Below are 20,947 nucleotides of genomic sequence, written 5' to 3' on the forward strand. Positions count from 1 at the left end.
GGGGGCGGTGGGAGCGGGTGAGAGCGGAGCGTGGTGAGCGTCCGGAGTGAGCCCGCCGGGTGCCCGAAGTGTCCCCACAGTGTCCCTACAGCGTGCCTGCAATGTCCCCGCAGTGTTCCCGCAGTCTCCGTGCCGTTCCCCCACGGTGTACTTCTAGACAGTGTCCCTATATTGTCCCCACAGTGTCTTCCCAATGTCTCTCCGCCGTGCCCCCGCAGTGTCCCGGCTGGGTCCCCACTGTCTCCTCACAGTGTCCCCGCAAAGCCGCTGCCGTTTTCCCCACAGTGTCTCTACTGTGTCCCACGTTGTCCCTGCCGTGTCCCCATAGTGCCCTCCCTGTCTCCCCCACAGTGTCCCCACCGTTTCCCCTACAGCGTCAACACCGTATCTCCACAATGTTCCCGTTGTGTCCCCACAGTACCCTCGCAGTGTCCCCAATGCCTCCCCACCCTGTCCCCACAGTGTCCCCACTGTCCCTGATAACGTTGCCCGTGTCCCAGCAGTGTCCCCACAGTCTCCCTGCCATGTCCCCACAGTGGCCCCACCGTGTCCTCCCCGTCTCCGCACAGTGGTCCCACAGTGTCCCTGCTCTCTGGACAAACCAGCGGTTTTCTCTCCTCAGTGTGTTGGTCAGTGTGGGCTTAAAGTGTTCCAGCCATGAAAACGTCAGGAGGGTTGACACAAACCAACACTTCAGACACAAACTTGTGCCTGCGCAAGTATCTATTTTTTTTCCCCCGGAATATTTAGGGTTGGACGGGACCTCTGAAGACCATCCAGTGGAAACAGGGTCACCTGAAGCAGGTGGGTTTGCAATGACTCTGGAGACTCCACACTCTCCCTGGGAACCTGTTCCCATGCTCTGCCACCCTCATGGAAAATTGTTCCTCATGCTGAGGTGCAACTCCTTGTTTCAGTTTACTAAACTCCTTCATCACTCTTTCCATCAAGGGCAATGTCCTGCAACTTGGAACTTAGTAATCCCAAATTCTCACCTGGACAAAGCCTCAGTCCTCTGCCTATCCAGAGTTTCCTGCAAGAGTTGACATTAGTCTGCAAAACCCTTCATCAAAGACCTTTAGTACCTCAAATATCTCCTCACTTCCATTTTATTTTGACACCCTGAGACCAGGCAGCTGCTTCTCTCACCTCTACCTTAGAGCTCTCACAGGAGTTGTCAGCGTCACCTTCTGAAATAAGCTGAAACTCTTACTCAAAACTTCACTCTTTGGATCGCTGTGCCAACTGTACGTAATTTCCTTTTTTTTAAATTAGAAAAAAATAGGTTCAGTCTCTGAATTGCCTTTTATTTTTAGTTACCTGTTGTGTTTTTTATTTACATGGTTTTGTATAGCAAATACAACTGCTGTTCGTGACAAACACATGATTTACAAAATGAAGGATAAAGAATTGTGTCAACTAGAGATAGAGAGGAAGATGAAACAAGCACAGGAATACACAAGAGGGAAAAAGAAGCAGCAAGAACATTGTGTTCATCAGTCATGGACCCAAATTAGCCTGGGAAAGAGATGTGGAAATTATATTAACTACTCCTGTGAAAGCATCAGGTGAGTGTTCAGTCATGTGAGCAAATGAATCTTTAAAAATATGAGAAAAGAAACAGAGAACAAAACTGTGTTAGACTGCACTTATTTATAATTCCCTTAGAATATTTTTATTCCATAAAATAGACAATTTTTGCCTTGGATTAGAATTAACAGGTAAACATTTAAAATTTGTATGGTTTATCTTAGAGTTTATAATTCAGCACTGTTCTAGGAGTGGCCACACTTCCCACACCCCAAATGGGTTTGGTGCCCCTAAAGCAATTCAGGATTAATTGGCAGCGGCACAGGGTTGGCATTTTCGAGCAGTGATTGTGACATCATCCTGCATGAGCTGAATTTTCCACCTGGATGCCATCACCTGGAGAGTGCTGGGGCCCAGCTGCACAGGTGACATCCCTGTGAGAGGTGGGGTGGCTGCTGGAACAGTCAGTTCCTCCTCAAGTACTTCCTTGAGTAGTTAAAAACCACCACGACTTTCCTCCTTCTGCTTCTGCAAGAAAGAGGCATTTTCAAACTGCTGTAAGATTTTTTCCCCCTTTCAGTCAGCACAGCTGAACAATAGATAATAATAACCTTTTCCTTTTGTGTGCATGTTCTGCTCTTTTTTACTGCTTAAATAAAAAAGAGAAAAGTACAAAAATGAAACATGTTTACCCTCCAGCTGGCTCCTAGTCCTAAACTCATCCCATTATTTTACTTCTACAAGCAATGCAATTTTTTTTAAATGATGCCCTGTAGGATACAGAAGAGGGTTTTTATGCAGTCAAAACAGTCATTGCACAGAACTGAACATGGGCAGAACTGAAGTTTCAGCTTACATTAGTTTAGCTTTAAGAACCATCCATCTTTTAAGCACATAATCTGGTCTCTTCCTCCTGTAAAATCTTACAGGTTTTCTGAAGAATTCTAGCTGTAAAAAATTATGAGCTGTAACTCAGCTGTAGACAAAATAATTTATTTTCATGCACAAATCAAGGAAACAACGTCTCAAACGAAATTATTTGTTCAATAGTTGAATTCTGACTCATCTTCATAGAGATTATGGAATTGAATATGCACATTTGAACACTGGATAGACCAAAAATCCTTGGATTTTATTTAAACATGTATATCAGTGGAAATGTCAGAGCTGTATAGGCTTGGGGGCTTTGTCACATCCTTGCTCTTGGTTCTGCTTCTCCATAGTGACATTTAATACAAGGAATCCTTGTTCTCACCATGGCTGCCTAAAGCCTGGGATATTTTTTGAGGTCTTTTTTCAGATTTATCCTCTTTATTTGTTAGTTTGGGATTTCTTTTTTCTAATAGTACATATCTCGCTGCATTAATCTTCTCCAAGCAGAAGCATCACTTCTGGACAATTAGCTCAGAGTATCTTATGGCAACATGATACAGCAGGAGCACGTACTACTTCTTTACTCTGTGTGTTGTTACCTTGTAAGTACAGAAAGTAGTTAAAAAAAGGCTCAGTGAGTGTAGAAACAGAGTTTCCAGAAGTGATAATGGCCCCTGCTAAGGCACGGTGCTGTCCAGCCTTGTGGGGTGTCCAAAACCTTCATTCACTGTAGGGTGTTAAAAGAGAACTGGAATTTTTAGGGTGCTGATGACTTGAGTGTAAATACACAAAAATAATCAAGATATGAAGTGTACAGAGGAATCATCTTCTGCTACGTGCCAGGTACAGGCTCAGAAGGTGCAGGTAGGAAAGCGATGCTGACAATCCACACCACCAAATATTCCCGGTGTCGCTGCTCCTGCCGTCGTACATCCCGGATTCCAGCTCATTACAGAGGGGTTTGAGCTCATGTTTAAGGAAATCTTCACTAGAAGGAAGCCTGAAAGCATCCAGCAGGCTGGCTTAGTAACTTCAGCACAAGGGAAAGTGCTGAGCTTTCCAGGAGTTCCATGAATGGACGAGGGGAGTCTTTTTAAAGGTTATGAAGTCCTTCTTTCTCCCTGTGTCTGAGAACTCCGATTGAAGTGAAAGGAACCTCTGTCCTATTCATTCAAAGGGGGTTTTGTCAGGAAAAAAGAGCTTGATCAAAGTAGCCAGTAAGCATGCTTAGTGCCTAATGTTCAGAGTTAATGTATCATTCCCAACCATTTCTATTTCCAATTATTCCAAGGGTTTAGGGAACTGGCAGCCTGCGCATTTTCCCCTCTAAGGTCACCAAAACCTACCAGCCAAACCCTGAAATCCAGTATGGAGTAGCTTCCTGGGAGATTTAAAGCTCTGCATGAAAATTATAAAAGTTGAAAATGGAATTAAAATCTTGAGCCCAACGCCGAATAAAACGAAATAAAAGGGCAGCTATGAAAATAGCAGATTTCCCAAATTACAGCAGGAAGGGACAATGATGAAAAGCAGCAGGAAGCTCCTGATTTGAGAGTTTTACATCAAAACTATTTGTGTCAAGAAAAAGGTTTAAAATGAAAGGGAATTGTGCTTTGTGTGTGGAGGTTACCACAGACATCGGGAGCTCTTTAAAGGAACCTGCTGCAGCTGTTTCCTGTAGCATAAAATCTTGGATTCTGACTCAAAAGATAAATCTACTCTTGACTGTGCCTGGGCTCTTTTACAACCCAATTCAACCAGTGAGTTAACAATAATGCATATATGAAACCAGGTGAATTTGGTTTGGAATTATCAAGTAAAGCCATTGGGTACCTGCACGAGTGCAGCTCAAAACCACAGAAATCTGGGATTTTACCACCAGAAAAAAGGTAACTTTACAATGCAGTGACCAGTGAAGAAAATAATGTTTATGGCTGGAACTAGAAAAGGAGTGTTAAAATCAGTACATGATAAGGATGGTATTTATGCCCTTTCACTTTGGAAAATAAGAGTAGAGAGATTTACTCAACTGTCATTTAGAAAAAAATAGCAGAGAAAAATAATGAAAACCAAGTTTACAAATGTACACGAATTTATCCCAAAATCTCACACCTCAGGAGTCAAACACAAGATAATTTTATTTTTTTTTAAAAATCAACGTGTTTTGAGGACATGGGAACTCCCCAGTTTGTGTGAAAAAATTAAAGCGACTCCCATCCTGCAACTTAAAATATCAATAAAGGCTCATGGAGCCTTTCAATGCTCATGGAGCATTGAAAACTGTTTTTATTTTTATTCAGATTTCAGGAGCCAGAGTGAAAGACTTGCCATAAAGGGGACTCTGGAAAACTCTGCCCTAGAAGTAAGAGGTGCTCCCTTTCCTCCTCAGAGCTCTGTAGTTCTGCTGGATTTCAGCACGAGGGTAGAAGTGGGGTTGCTTTCTAAAAATAAATTCTCAGGCAACTATAAAATCATAAAATCACAGAATCTCAGAATGGCTTGGGTTGGAAGGGACCTTAAAGGTCATCTAATTCCAACCTCATTCCATTGGCTGGAACACCTTCCACTAGATAAAACTGAGAAATTAGGAAATACACCAAGTGTACCTTTTATAAAAATAAAGCCACCTAAAAGCTTACCTAAAAAACCCCAACAACACCCCCTTGACAATTGCTGTCTTCTGGATTAATGGCCTGGATACAACAATTTTTCTTACTGATCCATAATGGCAACATTTTCCCTGCCCACCTTGCTCTGAGGTTGATGCCACTGCTTTGTGCTGATGTGGAGTGGCAGGACCCACTGGAGTGGGAATGTTTCATGGCTCCATGCAGGGAAAACCCTTAAAACCCCCAAAAATCTCTGCAGAGCTTATCCCCAGCTGGGGTAGAACCATTGTGAGAACCATTTCCTGCTCATCCCCTCTGTGCAGAAAAAACTCCTCAAAGCCTTTCCCTGTCCCAAATTGCCGGTGCCAATTGGAGTCAGGAGATGTTTCTCTAGAAAGGAAGATTTTCCCTTTATCTGACTCTGATGCAAATCAGAGAGAAACTTCTTGTCACTCGTATGGGAGCGGTGTCATTGTGTGCTCTGTACTTCCCCCATTTTCCTGCAAAATGGGGCTGGAAGCCATCACTGCAAAGCCTGAGTCTCTCAGCAACGTTGCTGTGCATCAAGAAACCAAAATATTTGCTGGGCTGCAAGAAGAGTCAAAAGGAAAATGAAAGTGTTTCGTTGGCAATGAGGAGTGGGGACAATGTTTGCAGTACTCTGTGCACACATTTGTAATAACAAAAGGAAGTTTTGAGCTGTCGTGGGGAGTTATGCAATCAACATGCAGATTGAAAGATGTATTCAAGCTTCACATTCCTGTACTTCCTTGTCAAAGGGTTTTTTAAGAAAATAGTGTAAAAAAAGGCACTTTTACTATGCAGACATCAGTCACAGCAAAGCTGATGCAGTATTCCCACTTCCAAATTGCTATTCAGCCCTGTTCATTGAGATCTGCTGCTCCATGTACTACCAGGTCTTCATAAATACACAAATGCTCTGGAAGAGCTGCTCCAGGAATGTCACACCTTTACAGCAGCTCCTGCTTCCTCAGGAACAGTGGGAGCCATGCTCAGCTCAGGAATTTCTTCTTAAATAAAGTCCCCATCCCTGGAGGTGTTAAGGAAAGACCGGATGTGACAGTTGACAAAGTGGTGATCACTCATAGGTTGGACTCAGAGGTCTTCTCCAATCAAATAGATTCTGTGATTCTGGAATATTTGTGGAATATTTGTGGCTCTCAGGGCACTGCAACACCCAGCTTCCAGAAGCCCAGATCCTTGGGAAGAGGCAGGATTTATGGGAGAGCCAATGCAGAGAGGAGCAGGAACAGCTGAAAACTTCAAAGAGAGCTGAAGAGGTGCCCAAACCACGTGGGACCAGTTCTGTGGAGCCTGCACAGACATCCCGTAGGGAAATCAGGGAATGTCACAGGCGTGGGAATTTCTAACCCTGAAATCCTAAAAAATCCTATGAGATTACAAAAAAGGACATTGCTTCTGGCTACTCCAAGTATAGGAAAAAAATCTTCTAAAACAAAAGAATGGCTGGGTTTGGTAATGTTTCTGCAGGTACCTGAGTTGTGTCACTAATTAATCATTCTTGGAAACAAAGGAGAAATAAAGGAGTGGAAAATAATGCCATTATATAACAGGAAAATTGCGTCAGGGTTTCACTCTTCAATTGAAAAAAAATGCCAGTGCAATAGGTAGGTTTTCAAGGAGCCCAAATTAATCCATTCCCATTTTCCCCCAAGTATTCAGTGGTTGGTTGTTAATTAATTTCTTTGCACAATTCTCTCTCGATTTTAAACACACAGATATTTTGTGAGCTTTTCCTGAAGTCACAGGTTAATCCTTTCGAGGGAAATGATCCATAAAGCTGCAAGAAGTTGTAATCCCAACCTGTCCGGATTATCCAAACTCCATTTGTAAGGTACCAAGCTTAAGCAAACAGTGACCTCAGGTCACCTGGGACACATTAAAATATTCTAACTTGGGAAGTTATGGTTCCATGCCCAGCTTTCCTTTCCTGCTGGCACTTCTTTAATAGCAGGTTTTGTTCTGCTCCATTACCAGCTGGAAAGAGAACAGGTTCTCCCCATGACAGGACAACCTCAACAAGGAGCTGTAGGTCTTGGCACAGCATGGAGTTATTGATTTCCTGAAGAGCAGCTCTCAGGTCTCCATTCCACTGTGGGAGAGACTTGGTGGTGTTTAAGCAGCACCCCTGGTGCTTTTCCTTCTCCCCAGCTCGGGGTGGGAGTGGAGCCGTTGTCTGCTGCGGCATCGGGAGATTGGCTGATCATTTTCCCCATGGATCCTGCTGTGGTTTGGCTGCAATTTGCCAATCTCATTTCTGCATTTGGCTTATTCCCATGGACACATCATCATGCAGGGCATGCTTGGAATATACTAAATTCCATTTTTTCGTCTTTCAGCCATAGCTGTAATGTGTCAGTGCTTACAGGGTTCATTTCACTGTGATGTTCCTGCACGAGGCGGGGAGGAGCTGGAGCTATGGATGCATCCAACCAAACCCTGTTTCCATCTGCCATGTGATTGATAATCTATAATTTATTATAACCATCCCCACCTCAGTTCCTGCCCTTCCTTTCAGTATAATTTCACAGCTGTTTTTGTTCTATTTTTGGAAATGGTTTTATTTACGTTGCCTGTTTTGTGTTCAGCTTTTAAATTATAATTTCAGGTAAATTCCTGTTATCCTCATTCAGGGAAAATTGGCCCTGTTAATGTAAAGAGCCATATGGTGTCAGTTGAAAAGATTCAGTGCAAATTTGATATTGGCATAGGAATCAAGCAAGATAAAAAAAATCTTTGGGAAAGGTCGAGTTGGTGTCAGCAGTGGCAGAGCAGAGGCTGTGGTGACACTGAGCCGTGTGGGTGGCGGTGGCATCACTACATCCAGGGGGAGTTTGCTACTCCAAAACCTCCCAAAAGCCAGTATTTAAAATTCATTTAGAAACAGACTTGAGAAAACAAGTTTAATTTCATGTATGTCCAGCAATCCCTTTAGGTCTGTTGCTGACAACATAAATCCGTGTTTTAACTCAGAATTAAGAGAAGTTTTCCTTCTCCAGTTTTGCTTTGACAAGTTTGCAATATAAATCTTATCTATATAAATCTGATGTGCAAACTTTCCTGAATGTATTTTAAAAGTATCTTATTTAAGCAAGTGCTTAATTCAAGCATGACATGTGATTTGCCAAACAAACTTATGACTAAGGCAACACAGAGTGAGTTCAGTAGGACCAAAATTTGCTCCAGTGTGATTCATCAATGAGTAAGAGTGATGCTATCTGGAGTTTTAATCTAAGTACAGATTTGAATAATGACCTGAATTTTTTGGAAGAGCAGCTAGCTAAGCAAGAAAAGGGGGAAAAAAATCTGTAAAGAATTCTGTGCTTGATATCACCACCTATTTTCAGCTGTATGAGTCAGTGAGCCATCACATGGATTTGCACAGAAATATCAAAGCAAATCCCACTTCAAACCCACACCACTTCCCAATATATACCCTCACTCATCGATCCCAACAAACCAGGGAACGTCTGTTTGTCTGAAATAAAAGAGAGCAGGGCTACAGGAACAATGAACTTTCTTAAAACAAAGCCCCTCATTTTCTGTGAAACTCCTGCCTAAGCTGATTTACCGAGAAGAAATAGCAGTCCAAAAGTGCCACTTGCTGAGCTCAATAAGTGGAGTTGTTCCGACGTGTGCAGAGACCCAGGGAGGGAAATTGTTTTGCAAAATTGCTAAAAAAATTGTCTAAACTGGCAGAGATGGCAACGTGTGCAAATATTCCTTAATAACAATGATTGAGAGAGCTGCAGCTGCCAATGCAAGACGTGAAACCCAACACATTTCTTCAATATTAGGAGCTTATTGGGATATAAATGGGAGCTGCCTCTGGATCCTGGGGAGGAACATCATTTGTAGTGGTTCATATTATGAGACATGAAGGCAATTACTTGCTTGAAGAAAACACAACTCAGTCTGTTACAGAATAGTTCTGCTCAGTCCCATCCTAGAGGAAGATGAAGCTTTGACAGACTTTCATTTTTTTTCCAGAATATTCTGCAATGTTTTGCAAGTTGCTGCCAGATGTGAAGTTCTCTGGAAATTCAAAGAAGGATTTAGGCAATATTTTAATATGGTATTCAGAATGGCAATGTTTACACGCCAGATGAAAAAACCAGATTATTTTGTACTTTTATTTCTTTTATTGATCAGAAAATCCTCTGTGGATTTATAAATCCTACTGCCTTAGGATGTCCTACTCTTCTCTAATAGTTTATAAACCCCTGTAACTGAAGATTATTAGGATCTCTCACTATAAAGAGGATTTATCTGTGAATCAACAAGCAAACAAAGAGGAGAAATAGAAAATGACACTGGGTCATCATCTCATTAGCTGGCAAGGCGGGAATCAGTCACAGGCTGGACTTGATGATCTTGGAGATCTTTTCCAACCTCAGTGATCCTGGGATTCTGTGATTCTTCCTTGCACAGGTTGAGTGTAACCTTTAGCTGGGAGTTCTTCAATGCCAGATGAACCAGAACAGGCGAGTACGAAACATTCAAGTACAAGGAGAAATTGCTACTTTAGGGGAAGCAATGCAGGAAAGCTCCTGTTGGGAAAGTGCTGGTTGTCAGAGTAGGACCTTAAAACCCATCCCATTCCACTCCTGCCATGGGACACCTTCCACTATCCCAGGGTGCTCCAAGGACCGTCCAACCTGGCCTTGGACACTGCCAGGGATCCAGGGGCAGCCACAGCTTCTCTGAGTCATGGATCAGGGCTCTGTGCTGTGGAAAAGATGCTTTTTAGAACAAAAAGACACTCAAAGCCCTCAAAAGATGGGAAATGTGAGTGAGGAAATGCATGTGCCACGTTATTCTGGACAAAATGGACCATCCCACACAGGCTGTTTAGGAAGCAGCTGGAGCTGCTGTTTGGGAGTTCTACCTGCAAGTACATTTCTCTGACTTCCATGGGCAAAGCCACACCCTCAGCGAGGGGCACATTCCTGCAGGGAGCTGCCAGGGTTCTGACACTGCCAGCACCGGGAATATGAATGGCACAGGGAAGTCAATCCCCATCCAGCCATTCCTCTGTCATGGGCATGAGGGCACAAACCGTGTGGCACAAGCTCTACCTTATGTGTCTTCTTGAACAGCAACATTAATTTCATCTTCATCTATTTTATATCAGTATTTTTGATTTTGAAATCCAGTGCCACATACTAATTCTAGTTCTTAGTGTCAACATTGTGAAAATCAAATCAAATCAAATCTGATTGACTGGAGACAACCTATAAACAGCTACACACTTTAGTTGATTCCAACAGGAGCAAAAGCTCCAAGTGTGGCTCAGATGATCTGAAGGTGTTCAGGAGAGAAACAGCCATGTCCTGCTGAGACTACTGAGAAGTGCTACTCCTCCTCCTCAAATACCAAACAAATCTCCCAATAGGGCAACCAACAGCTGCCCAAACGACCAATGATTGGAAAAACAATCGTAGGGAGAGAGAGGAGAGGTGTGTGTCCTGCCTGCTCCGATGGAATGAAGGCTGGAGAGGGATGTGATTGCTGGCTGGAGAGGTAGCAGCGATCACTCATCCAGTGGGAGAAGCTGAACAACTCTCAGAGCAGATGAAAACCAACGCTGAGGTTGGAAATCAGGAGACAATTGCTACTGTGGGGTGATGTCCCAATCAGAACAACAGGAAGAAAAAGTCAAATCTGCTCTGATGGAGCTTAAAAACTTCCAAAGATTATTTTGTGCTCTGCTTGGTGGCACTGGCTGAGGCTTCCCCACAGGCAGAGCCCTTGCACCACTATTTTGGGGCTGGAATTTTTGGGTTTAAGCAAAACATTTTAGCTTCGGTGATGCAGCAAAACAAGCAAGGTCTCCTCCTGGCACTGGGAGCCAGAGCTGTGGAGCAATTGGGAAAAGCAGTGAGATTGAAGGGAGAAATAAATCTCCAAATGTCTTTGGGAGCCTTTGTGGAGGGGCAATCCAATTTTCATGGAGCAGTTAAGCCCTGACCCAGACGTGTGAGCAGGGAACTGTGGCAAGTCCTCGCCAGGGTGGGTGGGAGCAGAGTAAATTTAGCTGGGTTTGTTTGGAGATCAGACTGTGCTTCTCACACTCTGCTGAGGAGATGCTCCAGAAAAGCTTCCAAACACCCCCGTGTTTCTGAACTCTGAGAAGTTGAATAGGTGCAATTGTCTGCAGGGCTGAGGGAAGAGTTCGCGCAGATTTCAAACAAAAACCATATTGTGCGACTGGAGTTAAAAGCAGCAATTTCTGAGACAAGGAAACTTTAGATTGGTGGTTATTTACCTGATGGGTCTCCATGCCCTTCTGCAGCACCACCAGCAGCTGATTGAAAAGAAACCTTGCTTTCCAACTTTCCTTTTTCTGAGAAGTGGAAACGTTAAGCCATTTTACTCTTTCTTTGGTTCCAGAAAAAAGTAGAAGAGAATATGAACTTCTGATCAGTTGTGCCTTACCAGGGCTTGGTTTTATTGAAGAAGGAAGTAGAAATAAACTTCTTTGAAGGTAAAAAGTTAGGAGGCCTCTAACTGAGGGACATGTTAAAGAAGTCTCATTCCAGCTTTTAAGGATCATTAAAAAAACTCATGAACCACTCTATGGGCCTGATAATTAAAGGCCGTCTAATTAGTTACAGCTCTGGAAGACACGTTAATGATCACATTTTGGGAAGACCCTGGATATTGTCCATTCAGATCAGCTGAAGGTGCCCCAACAGCTGCACTCAGGGAGCCTCCCACTGATGTCTGAGGTGAAGGGATAACCCTGCTTTCCCTGTAAATGGGAACAGGTGGGGCTGAAGGAAGGGAGCACAAAACCCATCTTCTCTTTTTCCCCTTTCCCAGGGTGGAAAGGGACCCGCCTTGGCCTGGCCCAGCTCGCACTGAGGAGTCTCCTGGCTCTGATCAGCTCGTGGAGAAAGGACATTTGCTCTTCTGAAAACTCTTGACATCTTTGAGATGTTCATCTCCTAAAAGTTTTGAGATCCAATTCAATAACCTATTCCACTTTCCTTTTATTCAGTAACTGTGCTCATTTTGCTGCAGGTCCAGTGATCCTCAGGATACCCTTCATTCACTCTTGCTGTTTAATCCATTATTTTATCGGATACTTAAGTCATCCTTATCAGGCAGTTAATAAGAGGGTCCTTGTCAATAGCTAATGGCAACATCTTCCTCTGGAAACCAATTAATGGAAGTGCAGCATTCCTGTCCTTTGGAATGTGGCTCAGTTCAAAGCTCTGGCTAACAAAGCACAAGAAATCATTACAAAACACACACAGGTGCTTTGGGGTTTGTTAGGAAATGTCCTTTGTCCTTTGGATATTTAGGAATTGCTTAATATAAAATTATCTTTTAAAAAGTGAAACTCTTTCAGCCTCAGCTCTGGAAGGTGTTCTTAATCACCCACAGTGTTCCACAGAGCTTGACCTTAAATGTACAGAGATGTTTTTACAAGGCTGAGGCCCCGACCCGGTGATGGGAATGTTCCTGCCATGGGGAGGGACAGCTCCCACTGTCCCAGCTTGCTCCAAGACCCCTCCAACCTGGCCTTGGACACTTCCAGGGATCCAGGGGCAGCCACAGCTTCTCTGGGAATTCCATCCTAGCCCCTCCCCACCCTCACAGCCAGGAATTCCTTCCCAATATCCCACTGAATCCTGCCATCCCGCAGTTTGAAGCCATTCCCTCTTGTCCCCTCCATTCCCTGTTCCTTTGACACGGAGGATGCGGCACAGGCACAGCAGAGAGAGCTCAGTTCGGGGCACAGCCGTGATAACATCTTGTTGTACACATTCCGTAATTAATTTTAATTTACTTAATTAAGAATTGAGTCTTTGGGGAAGGAAGATGAAAAAGTTCCTTCATAAACTGACAATGGGCGATTGTTCCCAGCTCCTTATCCTGGAGGCACGGGGGATAATGGGAGCTATAGAAACCCTTGGACAGATTGATTATATGGATGTGATAGGAATCCCCCGGCACTTGCAGAGTAATGGGCACCTCCTCGCTCTTCCCTCACCACTCCCCATCTTCCCAAGGAATCCAACTCGGGTTCAAAACACGGAAAATTAAAATTTCTCCACAAAAGAACATTTTCATTTGAAGACTCACGGCTTGGGACGTTACTGAAGTGGGCATGGATTTAACCCTTGCCAGAAAAATCAACCAAACATTAAATCAGCGGACGACAGAAGTTGGGGAAATGATGTTATTAGTATTCGAACGTGGAAATTCCCAATACTTTTCCCTGGCATCCATAAAAATAAAATGATATAAAAGAAATCCGACAGATGTAGCGTCATATGGAGTTGCTTAATGGCAACGCTCAGCCTTGCAAAAAAAAGATTTACAGCCACAGTCACTACTAAAACTTGACATTTGCATTGAATAATTCATCATTTGCTGCTTGCTGGGCTTTGTTGCCTTTCTTTTATTCCTCAGTGTTATCAGCTCTGCTCTCAGCAAAGCCAATCAGTTCCAACAAATGCAGATATTTTGTTGTTACTCCCAAAACTTGACTTTGTTTTTAGCTAAACCCAGCTTAAATCTGGTGAGGACTCCTTGCCTGTCACAGATTTGATTTGCACCATTACCGGCCTGCAGCCTAATTCCCCCCCAAGTATTCCAAGCATTTTAACAAGGATCACATGTGGCTTGGACATGTGTTTCCATGCCTACGTGTGCCTCACATTAGGACAAACTCCTTCCACCTCGCTCTTTGTATGGATGCAGCTGAGGACACTCCTGATCTGAGGATAAAAGGTGTTGGAAGCCACAGCTGGACCCAACATCTGGACAGAAACTTGTCAAAGTGGGTGTTAAAGCAGGACTTTATGGGCAATTTTATAAAGTCATTGTCCCCTTGCTGGCTTTAGGGTGGCAAATACCACACTTGAACTTCCATTAATCTCCCGAAGTTTCTCCAAATTCGTAAAATATATATTTTAAAATATTTATTTATTTATTTATTTATTGTCTAACACTTTGTTCTGTGTTTTTTATCGTTGTCATAACCAAGTTGTAAATGCCAAATGTTTATTCCTTCCCAAAACCCCACTTGTCATCCCCTATTTGTTACTTTGGTTTATGAAACTCTTAAGACCAAGTCTGGGAACTATGGATTCTCCTTTTGGTCCCAATTAAACCAATGAGGGTTTAGGATAGGATAGGATAGGATAGGGTAGGGTAGGATAGGATAGGATAGGATAGGATAGGACAGGAATAAAGTTTTATTTTTCAAATTTAAATCTTCACTTTTTCCTCGGAAGCAGAGAGCTCAATCCCATGACTGAGAGCAGATAATGACAACCCCAAAACTTTGTTATAAACTTTGTTATTTTTATGACTTTTTCTCTCTCTAGAGAAAAATCATTGAGAGAAGCAATAACTTATTTTCCTGGAAGTGAAAAGGAACTGTATTTCTGCTGGGAGTTCAGAATTGCTTCTCCTTCACAAAGGCCTCAGATGATTGTGGTTTGATGAGACAGAAACTTCTGAAGTGGGATTAAGAAAATGTCTGTTCTAGGATCCTGTTTTGTGCCTGGAAAGTTGGTTCCTCCCAGCACAGACCCTGCAACCCACTCCCTGATCACCTGCTGCAGGTCCAAGTGAAGCAGGAACCAGCTGGGTAAAAATTTTGTGGTTTTGTGACCCAAGGAATTGGTTCTTCAGCTATTTAGGGAATTATCAGTGAAGGACTTCCCACTTACCTGCACCATGGAAGCGGATGTGGCTGGAAAAGCCTTTGTTCTCTCATCCCACTTTGTACCTGGTTCACCACCCCACGGCTCAGCCCAGGACCTCTCATTGGGATCCATTCCTGCCTGGAATTTTGGAACTCCAGCTGACAGTGCTTGTGCACAGTGGTTCTCTTCGACTTGTGCCAACCTGTGCCAGTGCTTCCCCAGGATTTTACACAGGAATACGTGAGGATACTCCTGCTCTTCCTTCCCTGCCCCACTTCATCCAGTGTAAGTCAAAACCCGTCCCACTTCCCAGATCTTTCCCAAAGCAGGAATTTCCAGAAAGTACTATTCTAATTATATGTAGGTTTTTTTCCAGTTCTAAATCCTACCCCTTATCTCCCTTTGGGATGACACTCAATTACAGCCAAATCCTTATCTTGCAGCAGGTAAAAACGTGGGAGATGGAATCTCTCCAGGATCTTCTTTCACAGGGGGGGATTCCAAATCAAATCTTGGATTTTTTAATTATTATTTTTTAAACAAAACAACAAAAATTGCTTTGAACTGTTCACAGCCAAGACCTGGCAGAGGGAAATGAGGGGTCTGAGCTCCCACTGCTTTCAGATACCGAGCCGATACAAAGTGTCACCATTCCAGGCTAAAGGAGAGGTTGTAATGCAGGGTACACGGGGCTGGTGGGAATTTCTGGGAGTTGGACACTCAGGCAACATTTATGGCATCACCACCAACCCAGCCCCAGGCTGCCCGTGAGTCTGAGCAATATTTAAGGACATACAAGAGCATGGAATTGCTCTTCATCCTCGGGAGCACAAGGATAACCAGACACCAGGAGTGGGGCAGGAATGCTCGGTGGGGTTCTGTGGGCCTGGATGTCCCTGCAGCTCCCAGGCTCATGACCTGGGGGTAGGGAAATTTATTTTTTGTCGGATTTTTTTTGGTTTTTTAAGCCTCCAAGTGTTTTTCCATCACTGATTGGACCCCGCTGTGAACGGTGAGTATTGAACTGAAGGATCTGTTTGGTGTTCGGGATTCCTGGAAATCTCGTGCTTGGACCACTGGGTGTTTTGGGGGCAATCCTGGCCCCTGGAGGTTGAGCTGCTCGGTCAGAGGGGTGGGATGGGGGTGGATGTGCCCGGCCTGGGATGAGATCCTGCCTTGCGTGAGCAGGAGCTTCCACAGCCGCCGGCTCCCCGAACTTACCCGTCGGATGCAGCACCGATGCCGTGGCCGTCCCAGAGCACACAAACTATGGACGGGCAGCGGGATTTGCAGGCTGAACTGGGAATTCTCTCGGCTCTCACGGATTTAACTCAGCCTCACAGCTGTGGGTTGCTATTTTAATTTGATAGCGGTGCCCGTGGCCCCCTTTAAGAGTGGGCATCCCATCGTGGCATCGAATAATCCGTCGGAAGACAAAGTCCCTGCCCCGAAGAGAACAGCACAGGAACTGTTTTTTCTGGTGATTTAATCATAATATTGACAACTTTATCAAAAATTACAAAACTGATATTAAAAAAATTCTCTAATTCTTAGTAAGACTAGAATGGGTTTTTTTAAAAAATAGAAAAGCACTTTTATGCTACGGCTCTTCTGGAATTCTCACATTACAACCCTACATAGCAAAATACAAACTGTAGCTAAGAAAGGTAATTCAGTCCTAAGGTAATTCAGTCCACCACGAGCCCTCTAATATCTCTAGACCATCAAACTCAGGGACTCCAAAAGGATTTCACATGACTTATAAACCTTCTGCAAAGATGATTTTGGAAAGACCTTGGAATTTGAAGTTCCTTTTAACCCCTAAAACCTTAGACTGTGAGGATAACAGACCTGGGACATCAGAGGTGGGGTGGGTTTTTTTTTTTTTTCTTTTTTTTCTTATTTTTAAACTATGTGGATATTATTTTTTTTGCAGCTGATACCAGCCAGAAGTTAAAAATATGAAGAAAATCCACCGAAAGAAATGAAAATATTTTTGTTTCGTTTCGTTTATGGTGTTCACAAAATGCACCATAATAGAAAGAGGAATATTTCCTTTAATTTGAATGTCATCTGAATGACTCAACCACATTGTCACCCACTTAAGCAAAAGAAAGCATAATAAATAAATAAATAAATAGACAAGAATATGCAACACTTTACATCCTCAAGGAATCACGGCGTTCCCTAAATCTACCGAGGTCCTGATCGGCGTCGTGGGCTCGCTGTACTCAGCCACTTTCGGGTGATTGTGCCATGGTAATGACAAATCCAGTGGTGTTCCACTTTCCACAATGGAGTATTTTTTTTTTTGTTTTTGTTTTTTTTTTCCACCTTTTAAATATAGGAATTCTCTCTTAAATTAGAAAGTAGGCAAAAAGTACTTTTTTTTTTTTTTAATTTTCCTTTTTAAGTCTTCTATTAGAAAAAATAGAGATTTATTAAACAAAAAATAATAAGGTAGAAAGAAGGGTTGGGCCTCCATCAAAAAAGTAGATTATGCTTTAATGCAAAGAGAAAGAAATGGCTCTATGGGCAAAATTCAAGTATGAGTGACCAGTTTTTTAATCGTAAAGTCGGTGCAACATTTCTTAAAATGTTACAACACTGCATGACCTGTAATGCTCACAATATTTACATTAACTGCTTACATGAAACCATAAAAACTCTAAAAGAGAGAAAAAAAAAAAAATTGGTATGGACTGAAACAAACTACTCCTAGCACCCACATCAATGCCATTATTAACCAAGGAAATCAAGTGCACGAGAGTACTTTACATAATCTTAGGGATGTAAAGTAAAACAGCGGGGAGGGAGCACAAACCTAAGGGCCAAAGGAGACACAAACTCAGCTCTGGGACACGAAGCAGGGGGAGAAGCAAAGGAAATCCCGAGGGAGGAGGGCTCCAGCGCTCGCCCACGCGCACACGGATCGGGATCGGGAAGAGCCAAGGGCCACCAGCGACACGGCCACGCGCAACGGAAAAACGGGAGCCGGCGGCCCCCGGGAACAGCTCCGGGAAGCTGCCGGGCTGGGCACGGCTCGGGGCTGCGTGGAGGACGGAGAAGACAAATGAACCTGCCCCTGGAAGGAGGGCTCCGTGCCAGGCCCTGCCAGGGCATCCCGCCCGGCCGGAGAGGGAGCGAGCCCCGGGGAGCCCAGAGGTAGCTGCGTGCCCGGGCACGAAGCCCGGCTGGCAAACGCCGGCTCCCGCCGTCCTGGGCCTCGTCCTTGCACACGAGAGCGGGACTCGGGCACGAGGAAGGGAGCTGGGATCCTCGGGAGCCGGGGCTGGAGAGCGGCGGGGCCGCCCCTGCCCGGGGTGCTGATCACTGCCAGTCCTTAGCTAGAGAGCGACAGGCGGGATGGGGGAAAAGGAAGTCTGAGGTAAGCGGTGGTCCCGGACCGAGGGGTGGGAGGTAAAGCTCCACTCCGGGACTGGGAATAGTGAACTGAGAGTTATTTCGGGAAGCCTCGGAGACAGAGATGCCACGGCTTCCGTCACCATCGCCACCGTCCGTGTTACAAAGAAAAATGAAATCAAATGGAAAGAATGTTGTGCTACACTTCCGTTCGTTAATTTTATAATGGCTCATAGCTTTAGACTTTTAAATCTGTAGTGTATTAATTTTTTTTTTCTACATATGTTTCACATTTCTCACTTAATATAACATAAATAATTTGGTTAATAGATTTAACCTGCGCATTTCAGCCACATTAATATATATAAGAATCTGTTAATGGTATAAATAATTCTTTTTAAATAAAATAAATCTGATATGTTACATAATACTGATAAAAATTACTGTTGCTAATAGTTTTGTAAGCCACCCTTAACTTTTTTTCTGTTTTAATACTGTGAGATGGATCCCGGGATTACTTTTCCCGGACGCTGCGGAGCACTGCCCTTTCATCCTACGGCCAAACCAAAGGTAATCAATAGCAATCGATCCTGATCACTCCTGAAAGCAGGGCCTCTGCCCCCCTTCCGAGGAAACACCATGTTAATGACGTTAGATAATTGGAGCTAATTAATCTAGGGGGTGGTTGGAGGGGCTCAACGTTACGGGGTATCGACTCTTTAGTTCCTCAGGTGGCTATGAAACTTTTCCTACAGAAATGGTTGACTAAAATAGTCCTTCTACTCTTTTTTCTTTTCCTTTTTAATCAAATCTACAGCATTCTACGTTCAAAGCTAAGTAAATAAAAACGCAACCGAGGGTTGCAGCCTTTGAATTCTTAATTAGAGCTGTGATCCCACATCCCGTTGGGAATCTGCGAGGTTGCGCTCTCCTAAGAGGCCTGAACTGGAGTACAGCACTTCCAGGCACGGTTCATTCCAAACAGACATAGCAATGAACACTCAGTGGCGTGAAGTGGATGTCATAATTAAGGTATTACATAATCATGCCTTCTCTCTGCTGTTAAATACAAAAACAGCATCTTTTACATTATCATATAAAAGCATTTAGGCTGTATTTTTATTTATCACTTTACACTGGTAGTCTCTTGTATGTGTACTCAATAGAAACCAAAGAATTTTGTACACTATTTTTTGTACAATAAAAGATAAAGTGTGCATTAGGTACGCTTGTACATGACAATATTGTACAATATTTACAGTTCAGATATCACCATGAAATTCTGTATTATCTATATACACAATGAAAATTTCTCAGAAACATTTGGACTATTTCTTATAATCACAATTTTTAGTATTATAGAAAAAAATTTCAGTAATCATCTGACATTGTTACTGCAACCTTTCAAGATTTCTGATTGGCTTATCCAGCAACCTCTATCCCTCCTAATCACCCAAAATCTGGTACCACTGCTCCTCGTGGTGCCCTGCGATGGCAGCGAGCTGTCTCCACAGAAATATTGACAGACCCACGTCTGTATCAATACCTACAGATAGACTCATGTGCACGTTCACTGTGATAAGTACTGGACCAGTAACAAAGACATTCAATGTTATCTAGAGATCTTCCTCCTCTTGAGTTTTGGAGGCTTCACTTGTCTGTCTCCCTGCGGGATTTGGTGGACCTAAAAATAAGTATATTCACAGGTTAGCAAAGGACAGTGGTCAGAGGCATCGAGGAGCTACAGGAGGGCTCGAGGTGCTGCCGGGAACCAGCTCTTAGCATTTCACAGCTACACAGAATAAAGGGACTCCAACAGCTTTGAGGAACTGGGAGCAAAGGATTCCATATCCTGTGCATCCCAAACCTTGGAGAGAGGCAGCAGCTGCCAGTGGCTGGGAAGCCACCCAATCAGGGACTGAAACCACCTAATCAGGGACTGATCCCAAACTGCAATAATGGCAAATTTAGTGACAAACTTTTATACATTGTAGTGACCAGAGCAATGAAAAGTGGGAAGAAGGTGGTGAGAAAATGCTGACAACAGAGAAAACTGGGGAAGTCCAGCTGAGGGCTGTTATTGAGGAATGAGGGATGTTCAGCAAACTCTTTGTGTTTAAAAGGAAGCATTCAATTCCGAGCTAGTGCTGGATGGATTGAGAGCCAAAGTTTGTCATCGCTGGCTGCTCAGGAAAAACCAGTGGGAGAGGGAGGAGGAGGAGGAAGGCTGAGCCTGGTGTGGAATTCCACCACCATCTGTTGGCAGCAGCTGCAGCTCCCAGCAGCAGGAACCAATCCTTCAGCACTTCCCGGGCTCCTTCCCGAGCTCTCCAGCCACTGACATTCCCTGCCTCCACTGGCTCCTGCCAGCAGAATTCCCTCTTGGAGCTGAGGACCCTGCTGCACATGTTTCCCATTTCACACTGACTGGGACTGAGCAGCAGGAGCTGCAAAAGCTGCAAGTCACTAAAACAAGAGCTGCTGATTCCCTGGGAGTGCTTCTAGGAATGAGAATCCTCATGGAAATCAGCCCTGGTCCCAACTTCTGTGCCCACATAATTAAAATATCAATCAAGGCACTGCAGGTCCATCAGTTTGTCTGGGTGAAGAACCAGAGCAGCAAATCCAACCACAGCACCTGCCCTGAGCCACTTCCTGCTGCTCACAATGCCCAGAGCAGGCAGCTTTTAATATTCCTGGATATATGGGTGGGAAAAGGTGGCAGCAGGATGGGCCAGCCCAAACACCCATCCCACATTTATTTGTTACAGACCTACAGTCATCTCCTGCTTTCCTTGGCCTTCCAAAGGAGGGAAACACAACAACAACGTCTTAAATCAAGGCTCAAATCTCAGCTTGTAA

General features: G+C 43.9%; 1 protein-coding gene and 1 long non-coding RNA gene across 4 annotated transcripts in view; one reads left to right on the forward strand and one right to left on the reverse strand.

The window, feature by feature from the left end:
• Window positions 1-40: 40 nt before the first annotated feature.
• Window positions 41-17,014, forward strand: LOC120410270. The gene is made up of 4 exons (XR_005602306.1): window positions 41-804; window positions 952-1,247; window positions 1,355-1,568; window positions 14,399-17,014. It is a non-coding gene; the product is annotated as an uncharacterized LOC120410270 (long non-coding RNA).
• A 249-nt stretch (window positions 17,015-17,263) lies between these two features.
• The window catches only part of MBD5 (methyl-CpG binding domain protein 5), a 109,244-nt gene continuing 105,560 nt past the window's right edge, over window positions 17,264-20,947 (reverse strand). For all 3 annotated transcript variants that reach the window (XM_039554736.1, XM_039554734.1, XM_039554735.1), the window contains one exon: window positions 17,264-19,769. In XM_039554736.1, coding sequence (XP_039410670.1) covers window positions 19,698-19,769 — 72 coding nt within the window. In that variant the 3' untranslated portion in view covers window positions 17,264-19,697. The remainder of the gene's footprint in view (window positions 19,770-20,947) is intronic.

Source organism: Corvus cornix, chromosome 7 (genome assembly GCF_000738735.6).
Source record: "Corvus cornix cornix isolate S_Up_H32 chromosome 7, ASM73873v5, whole genome shotgun sequence".
NCBI lineage: Eukaryota > Metazoa > Chordata > Aves > Passeriformes > Corvidae > Corvus > Corvus cornix.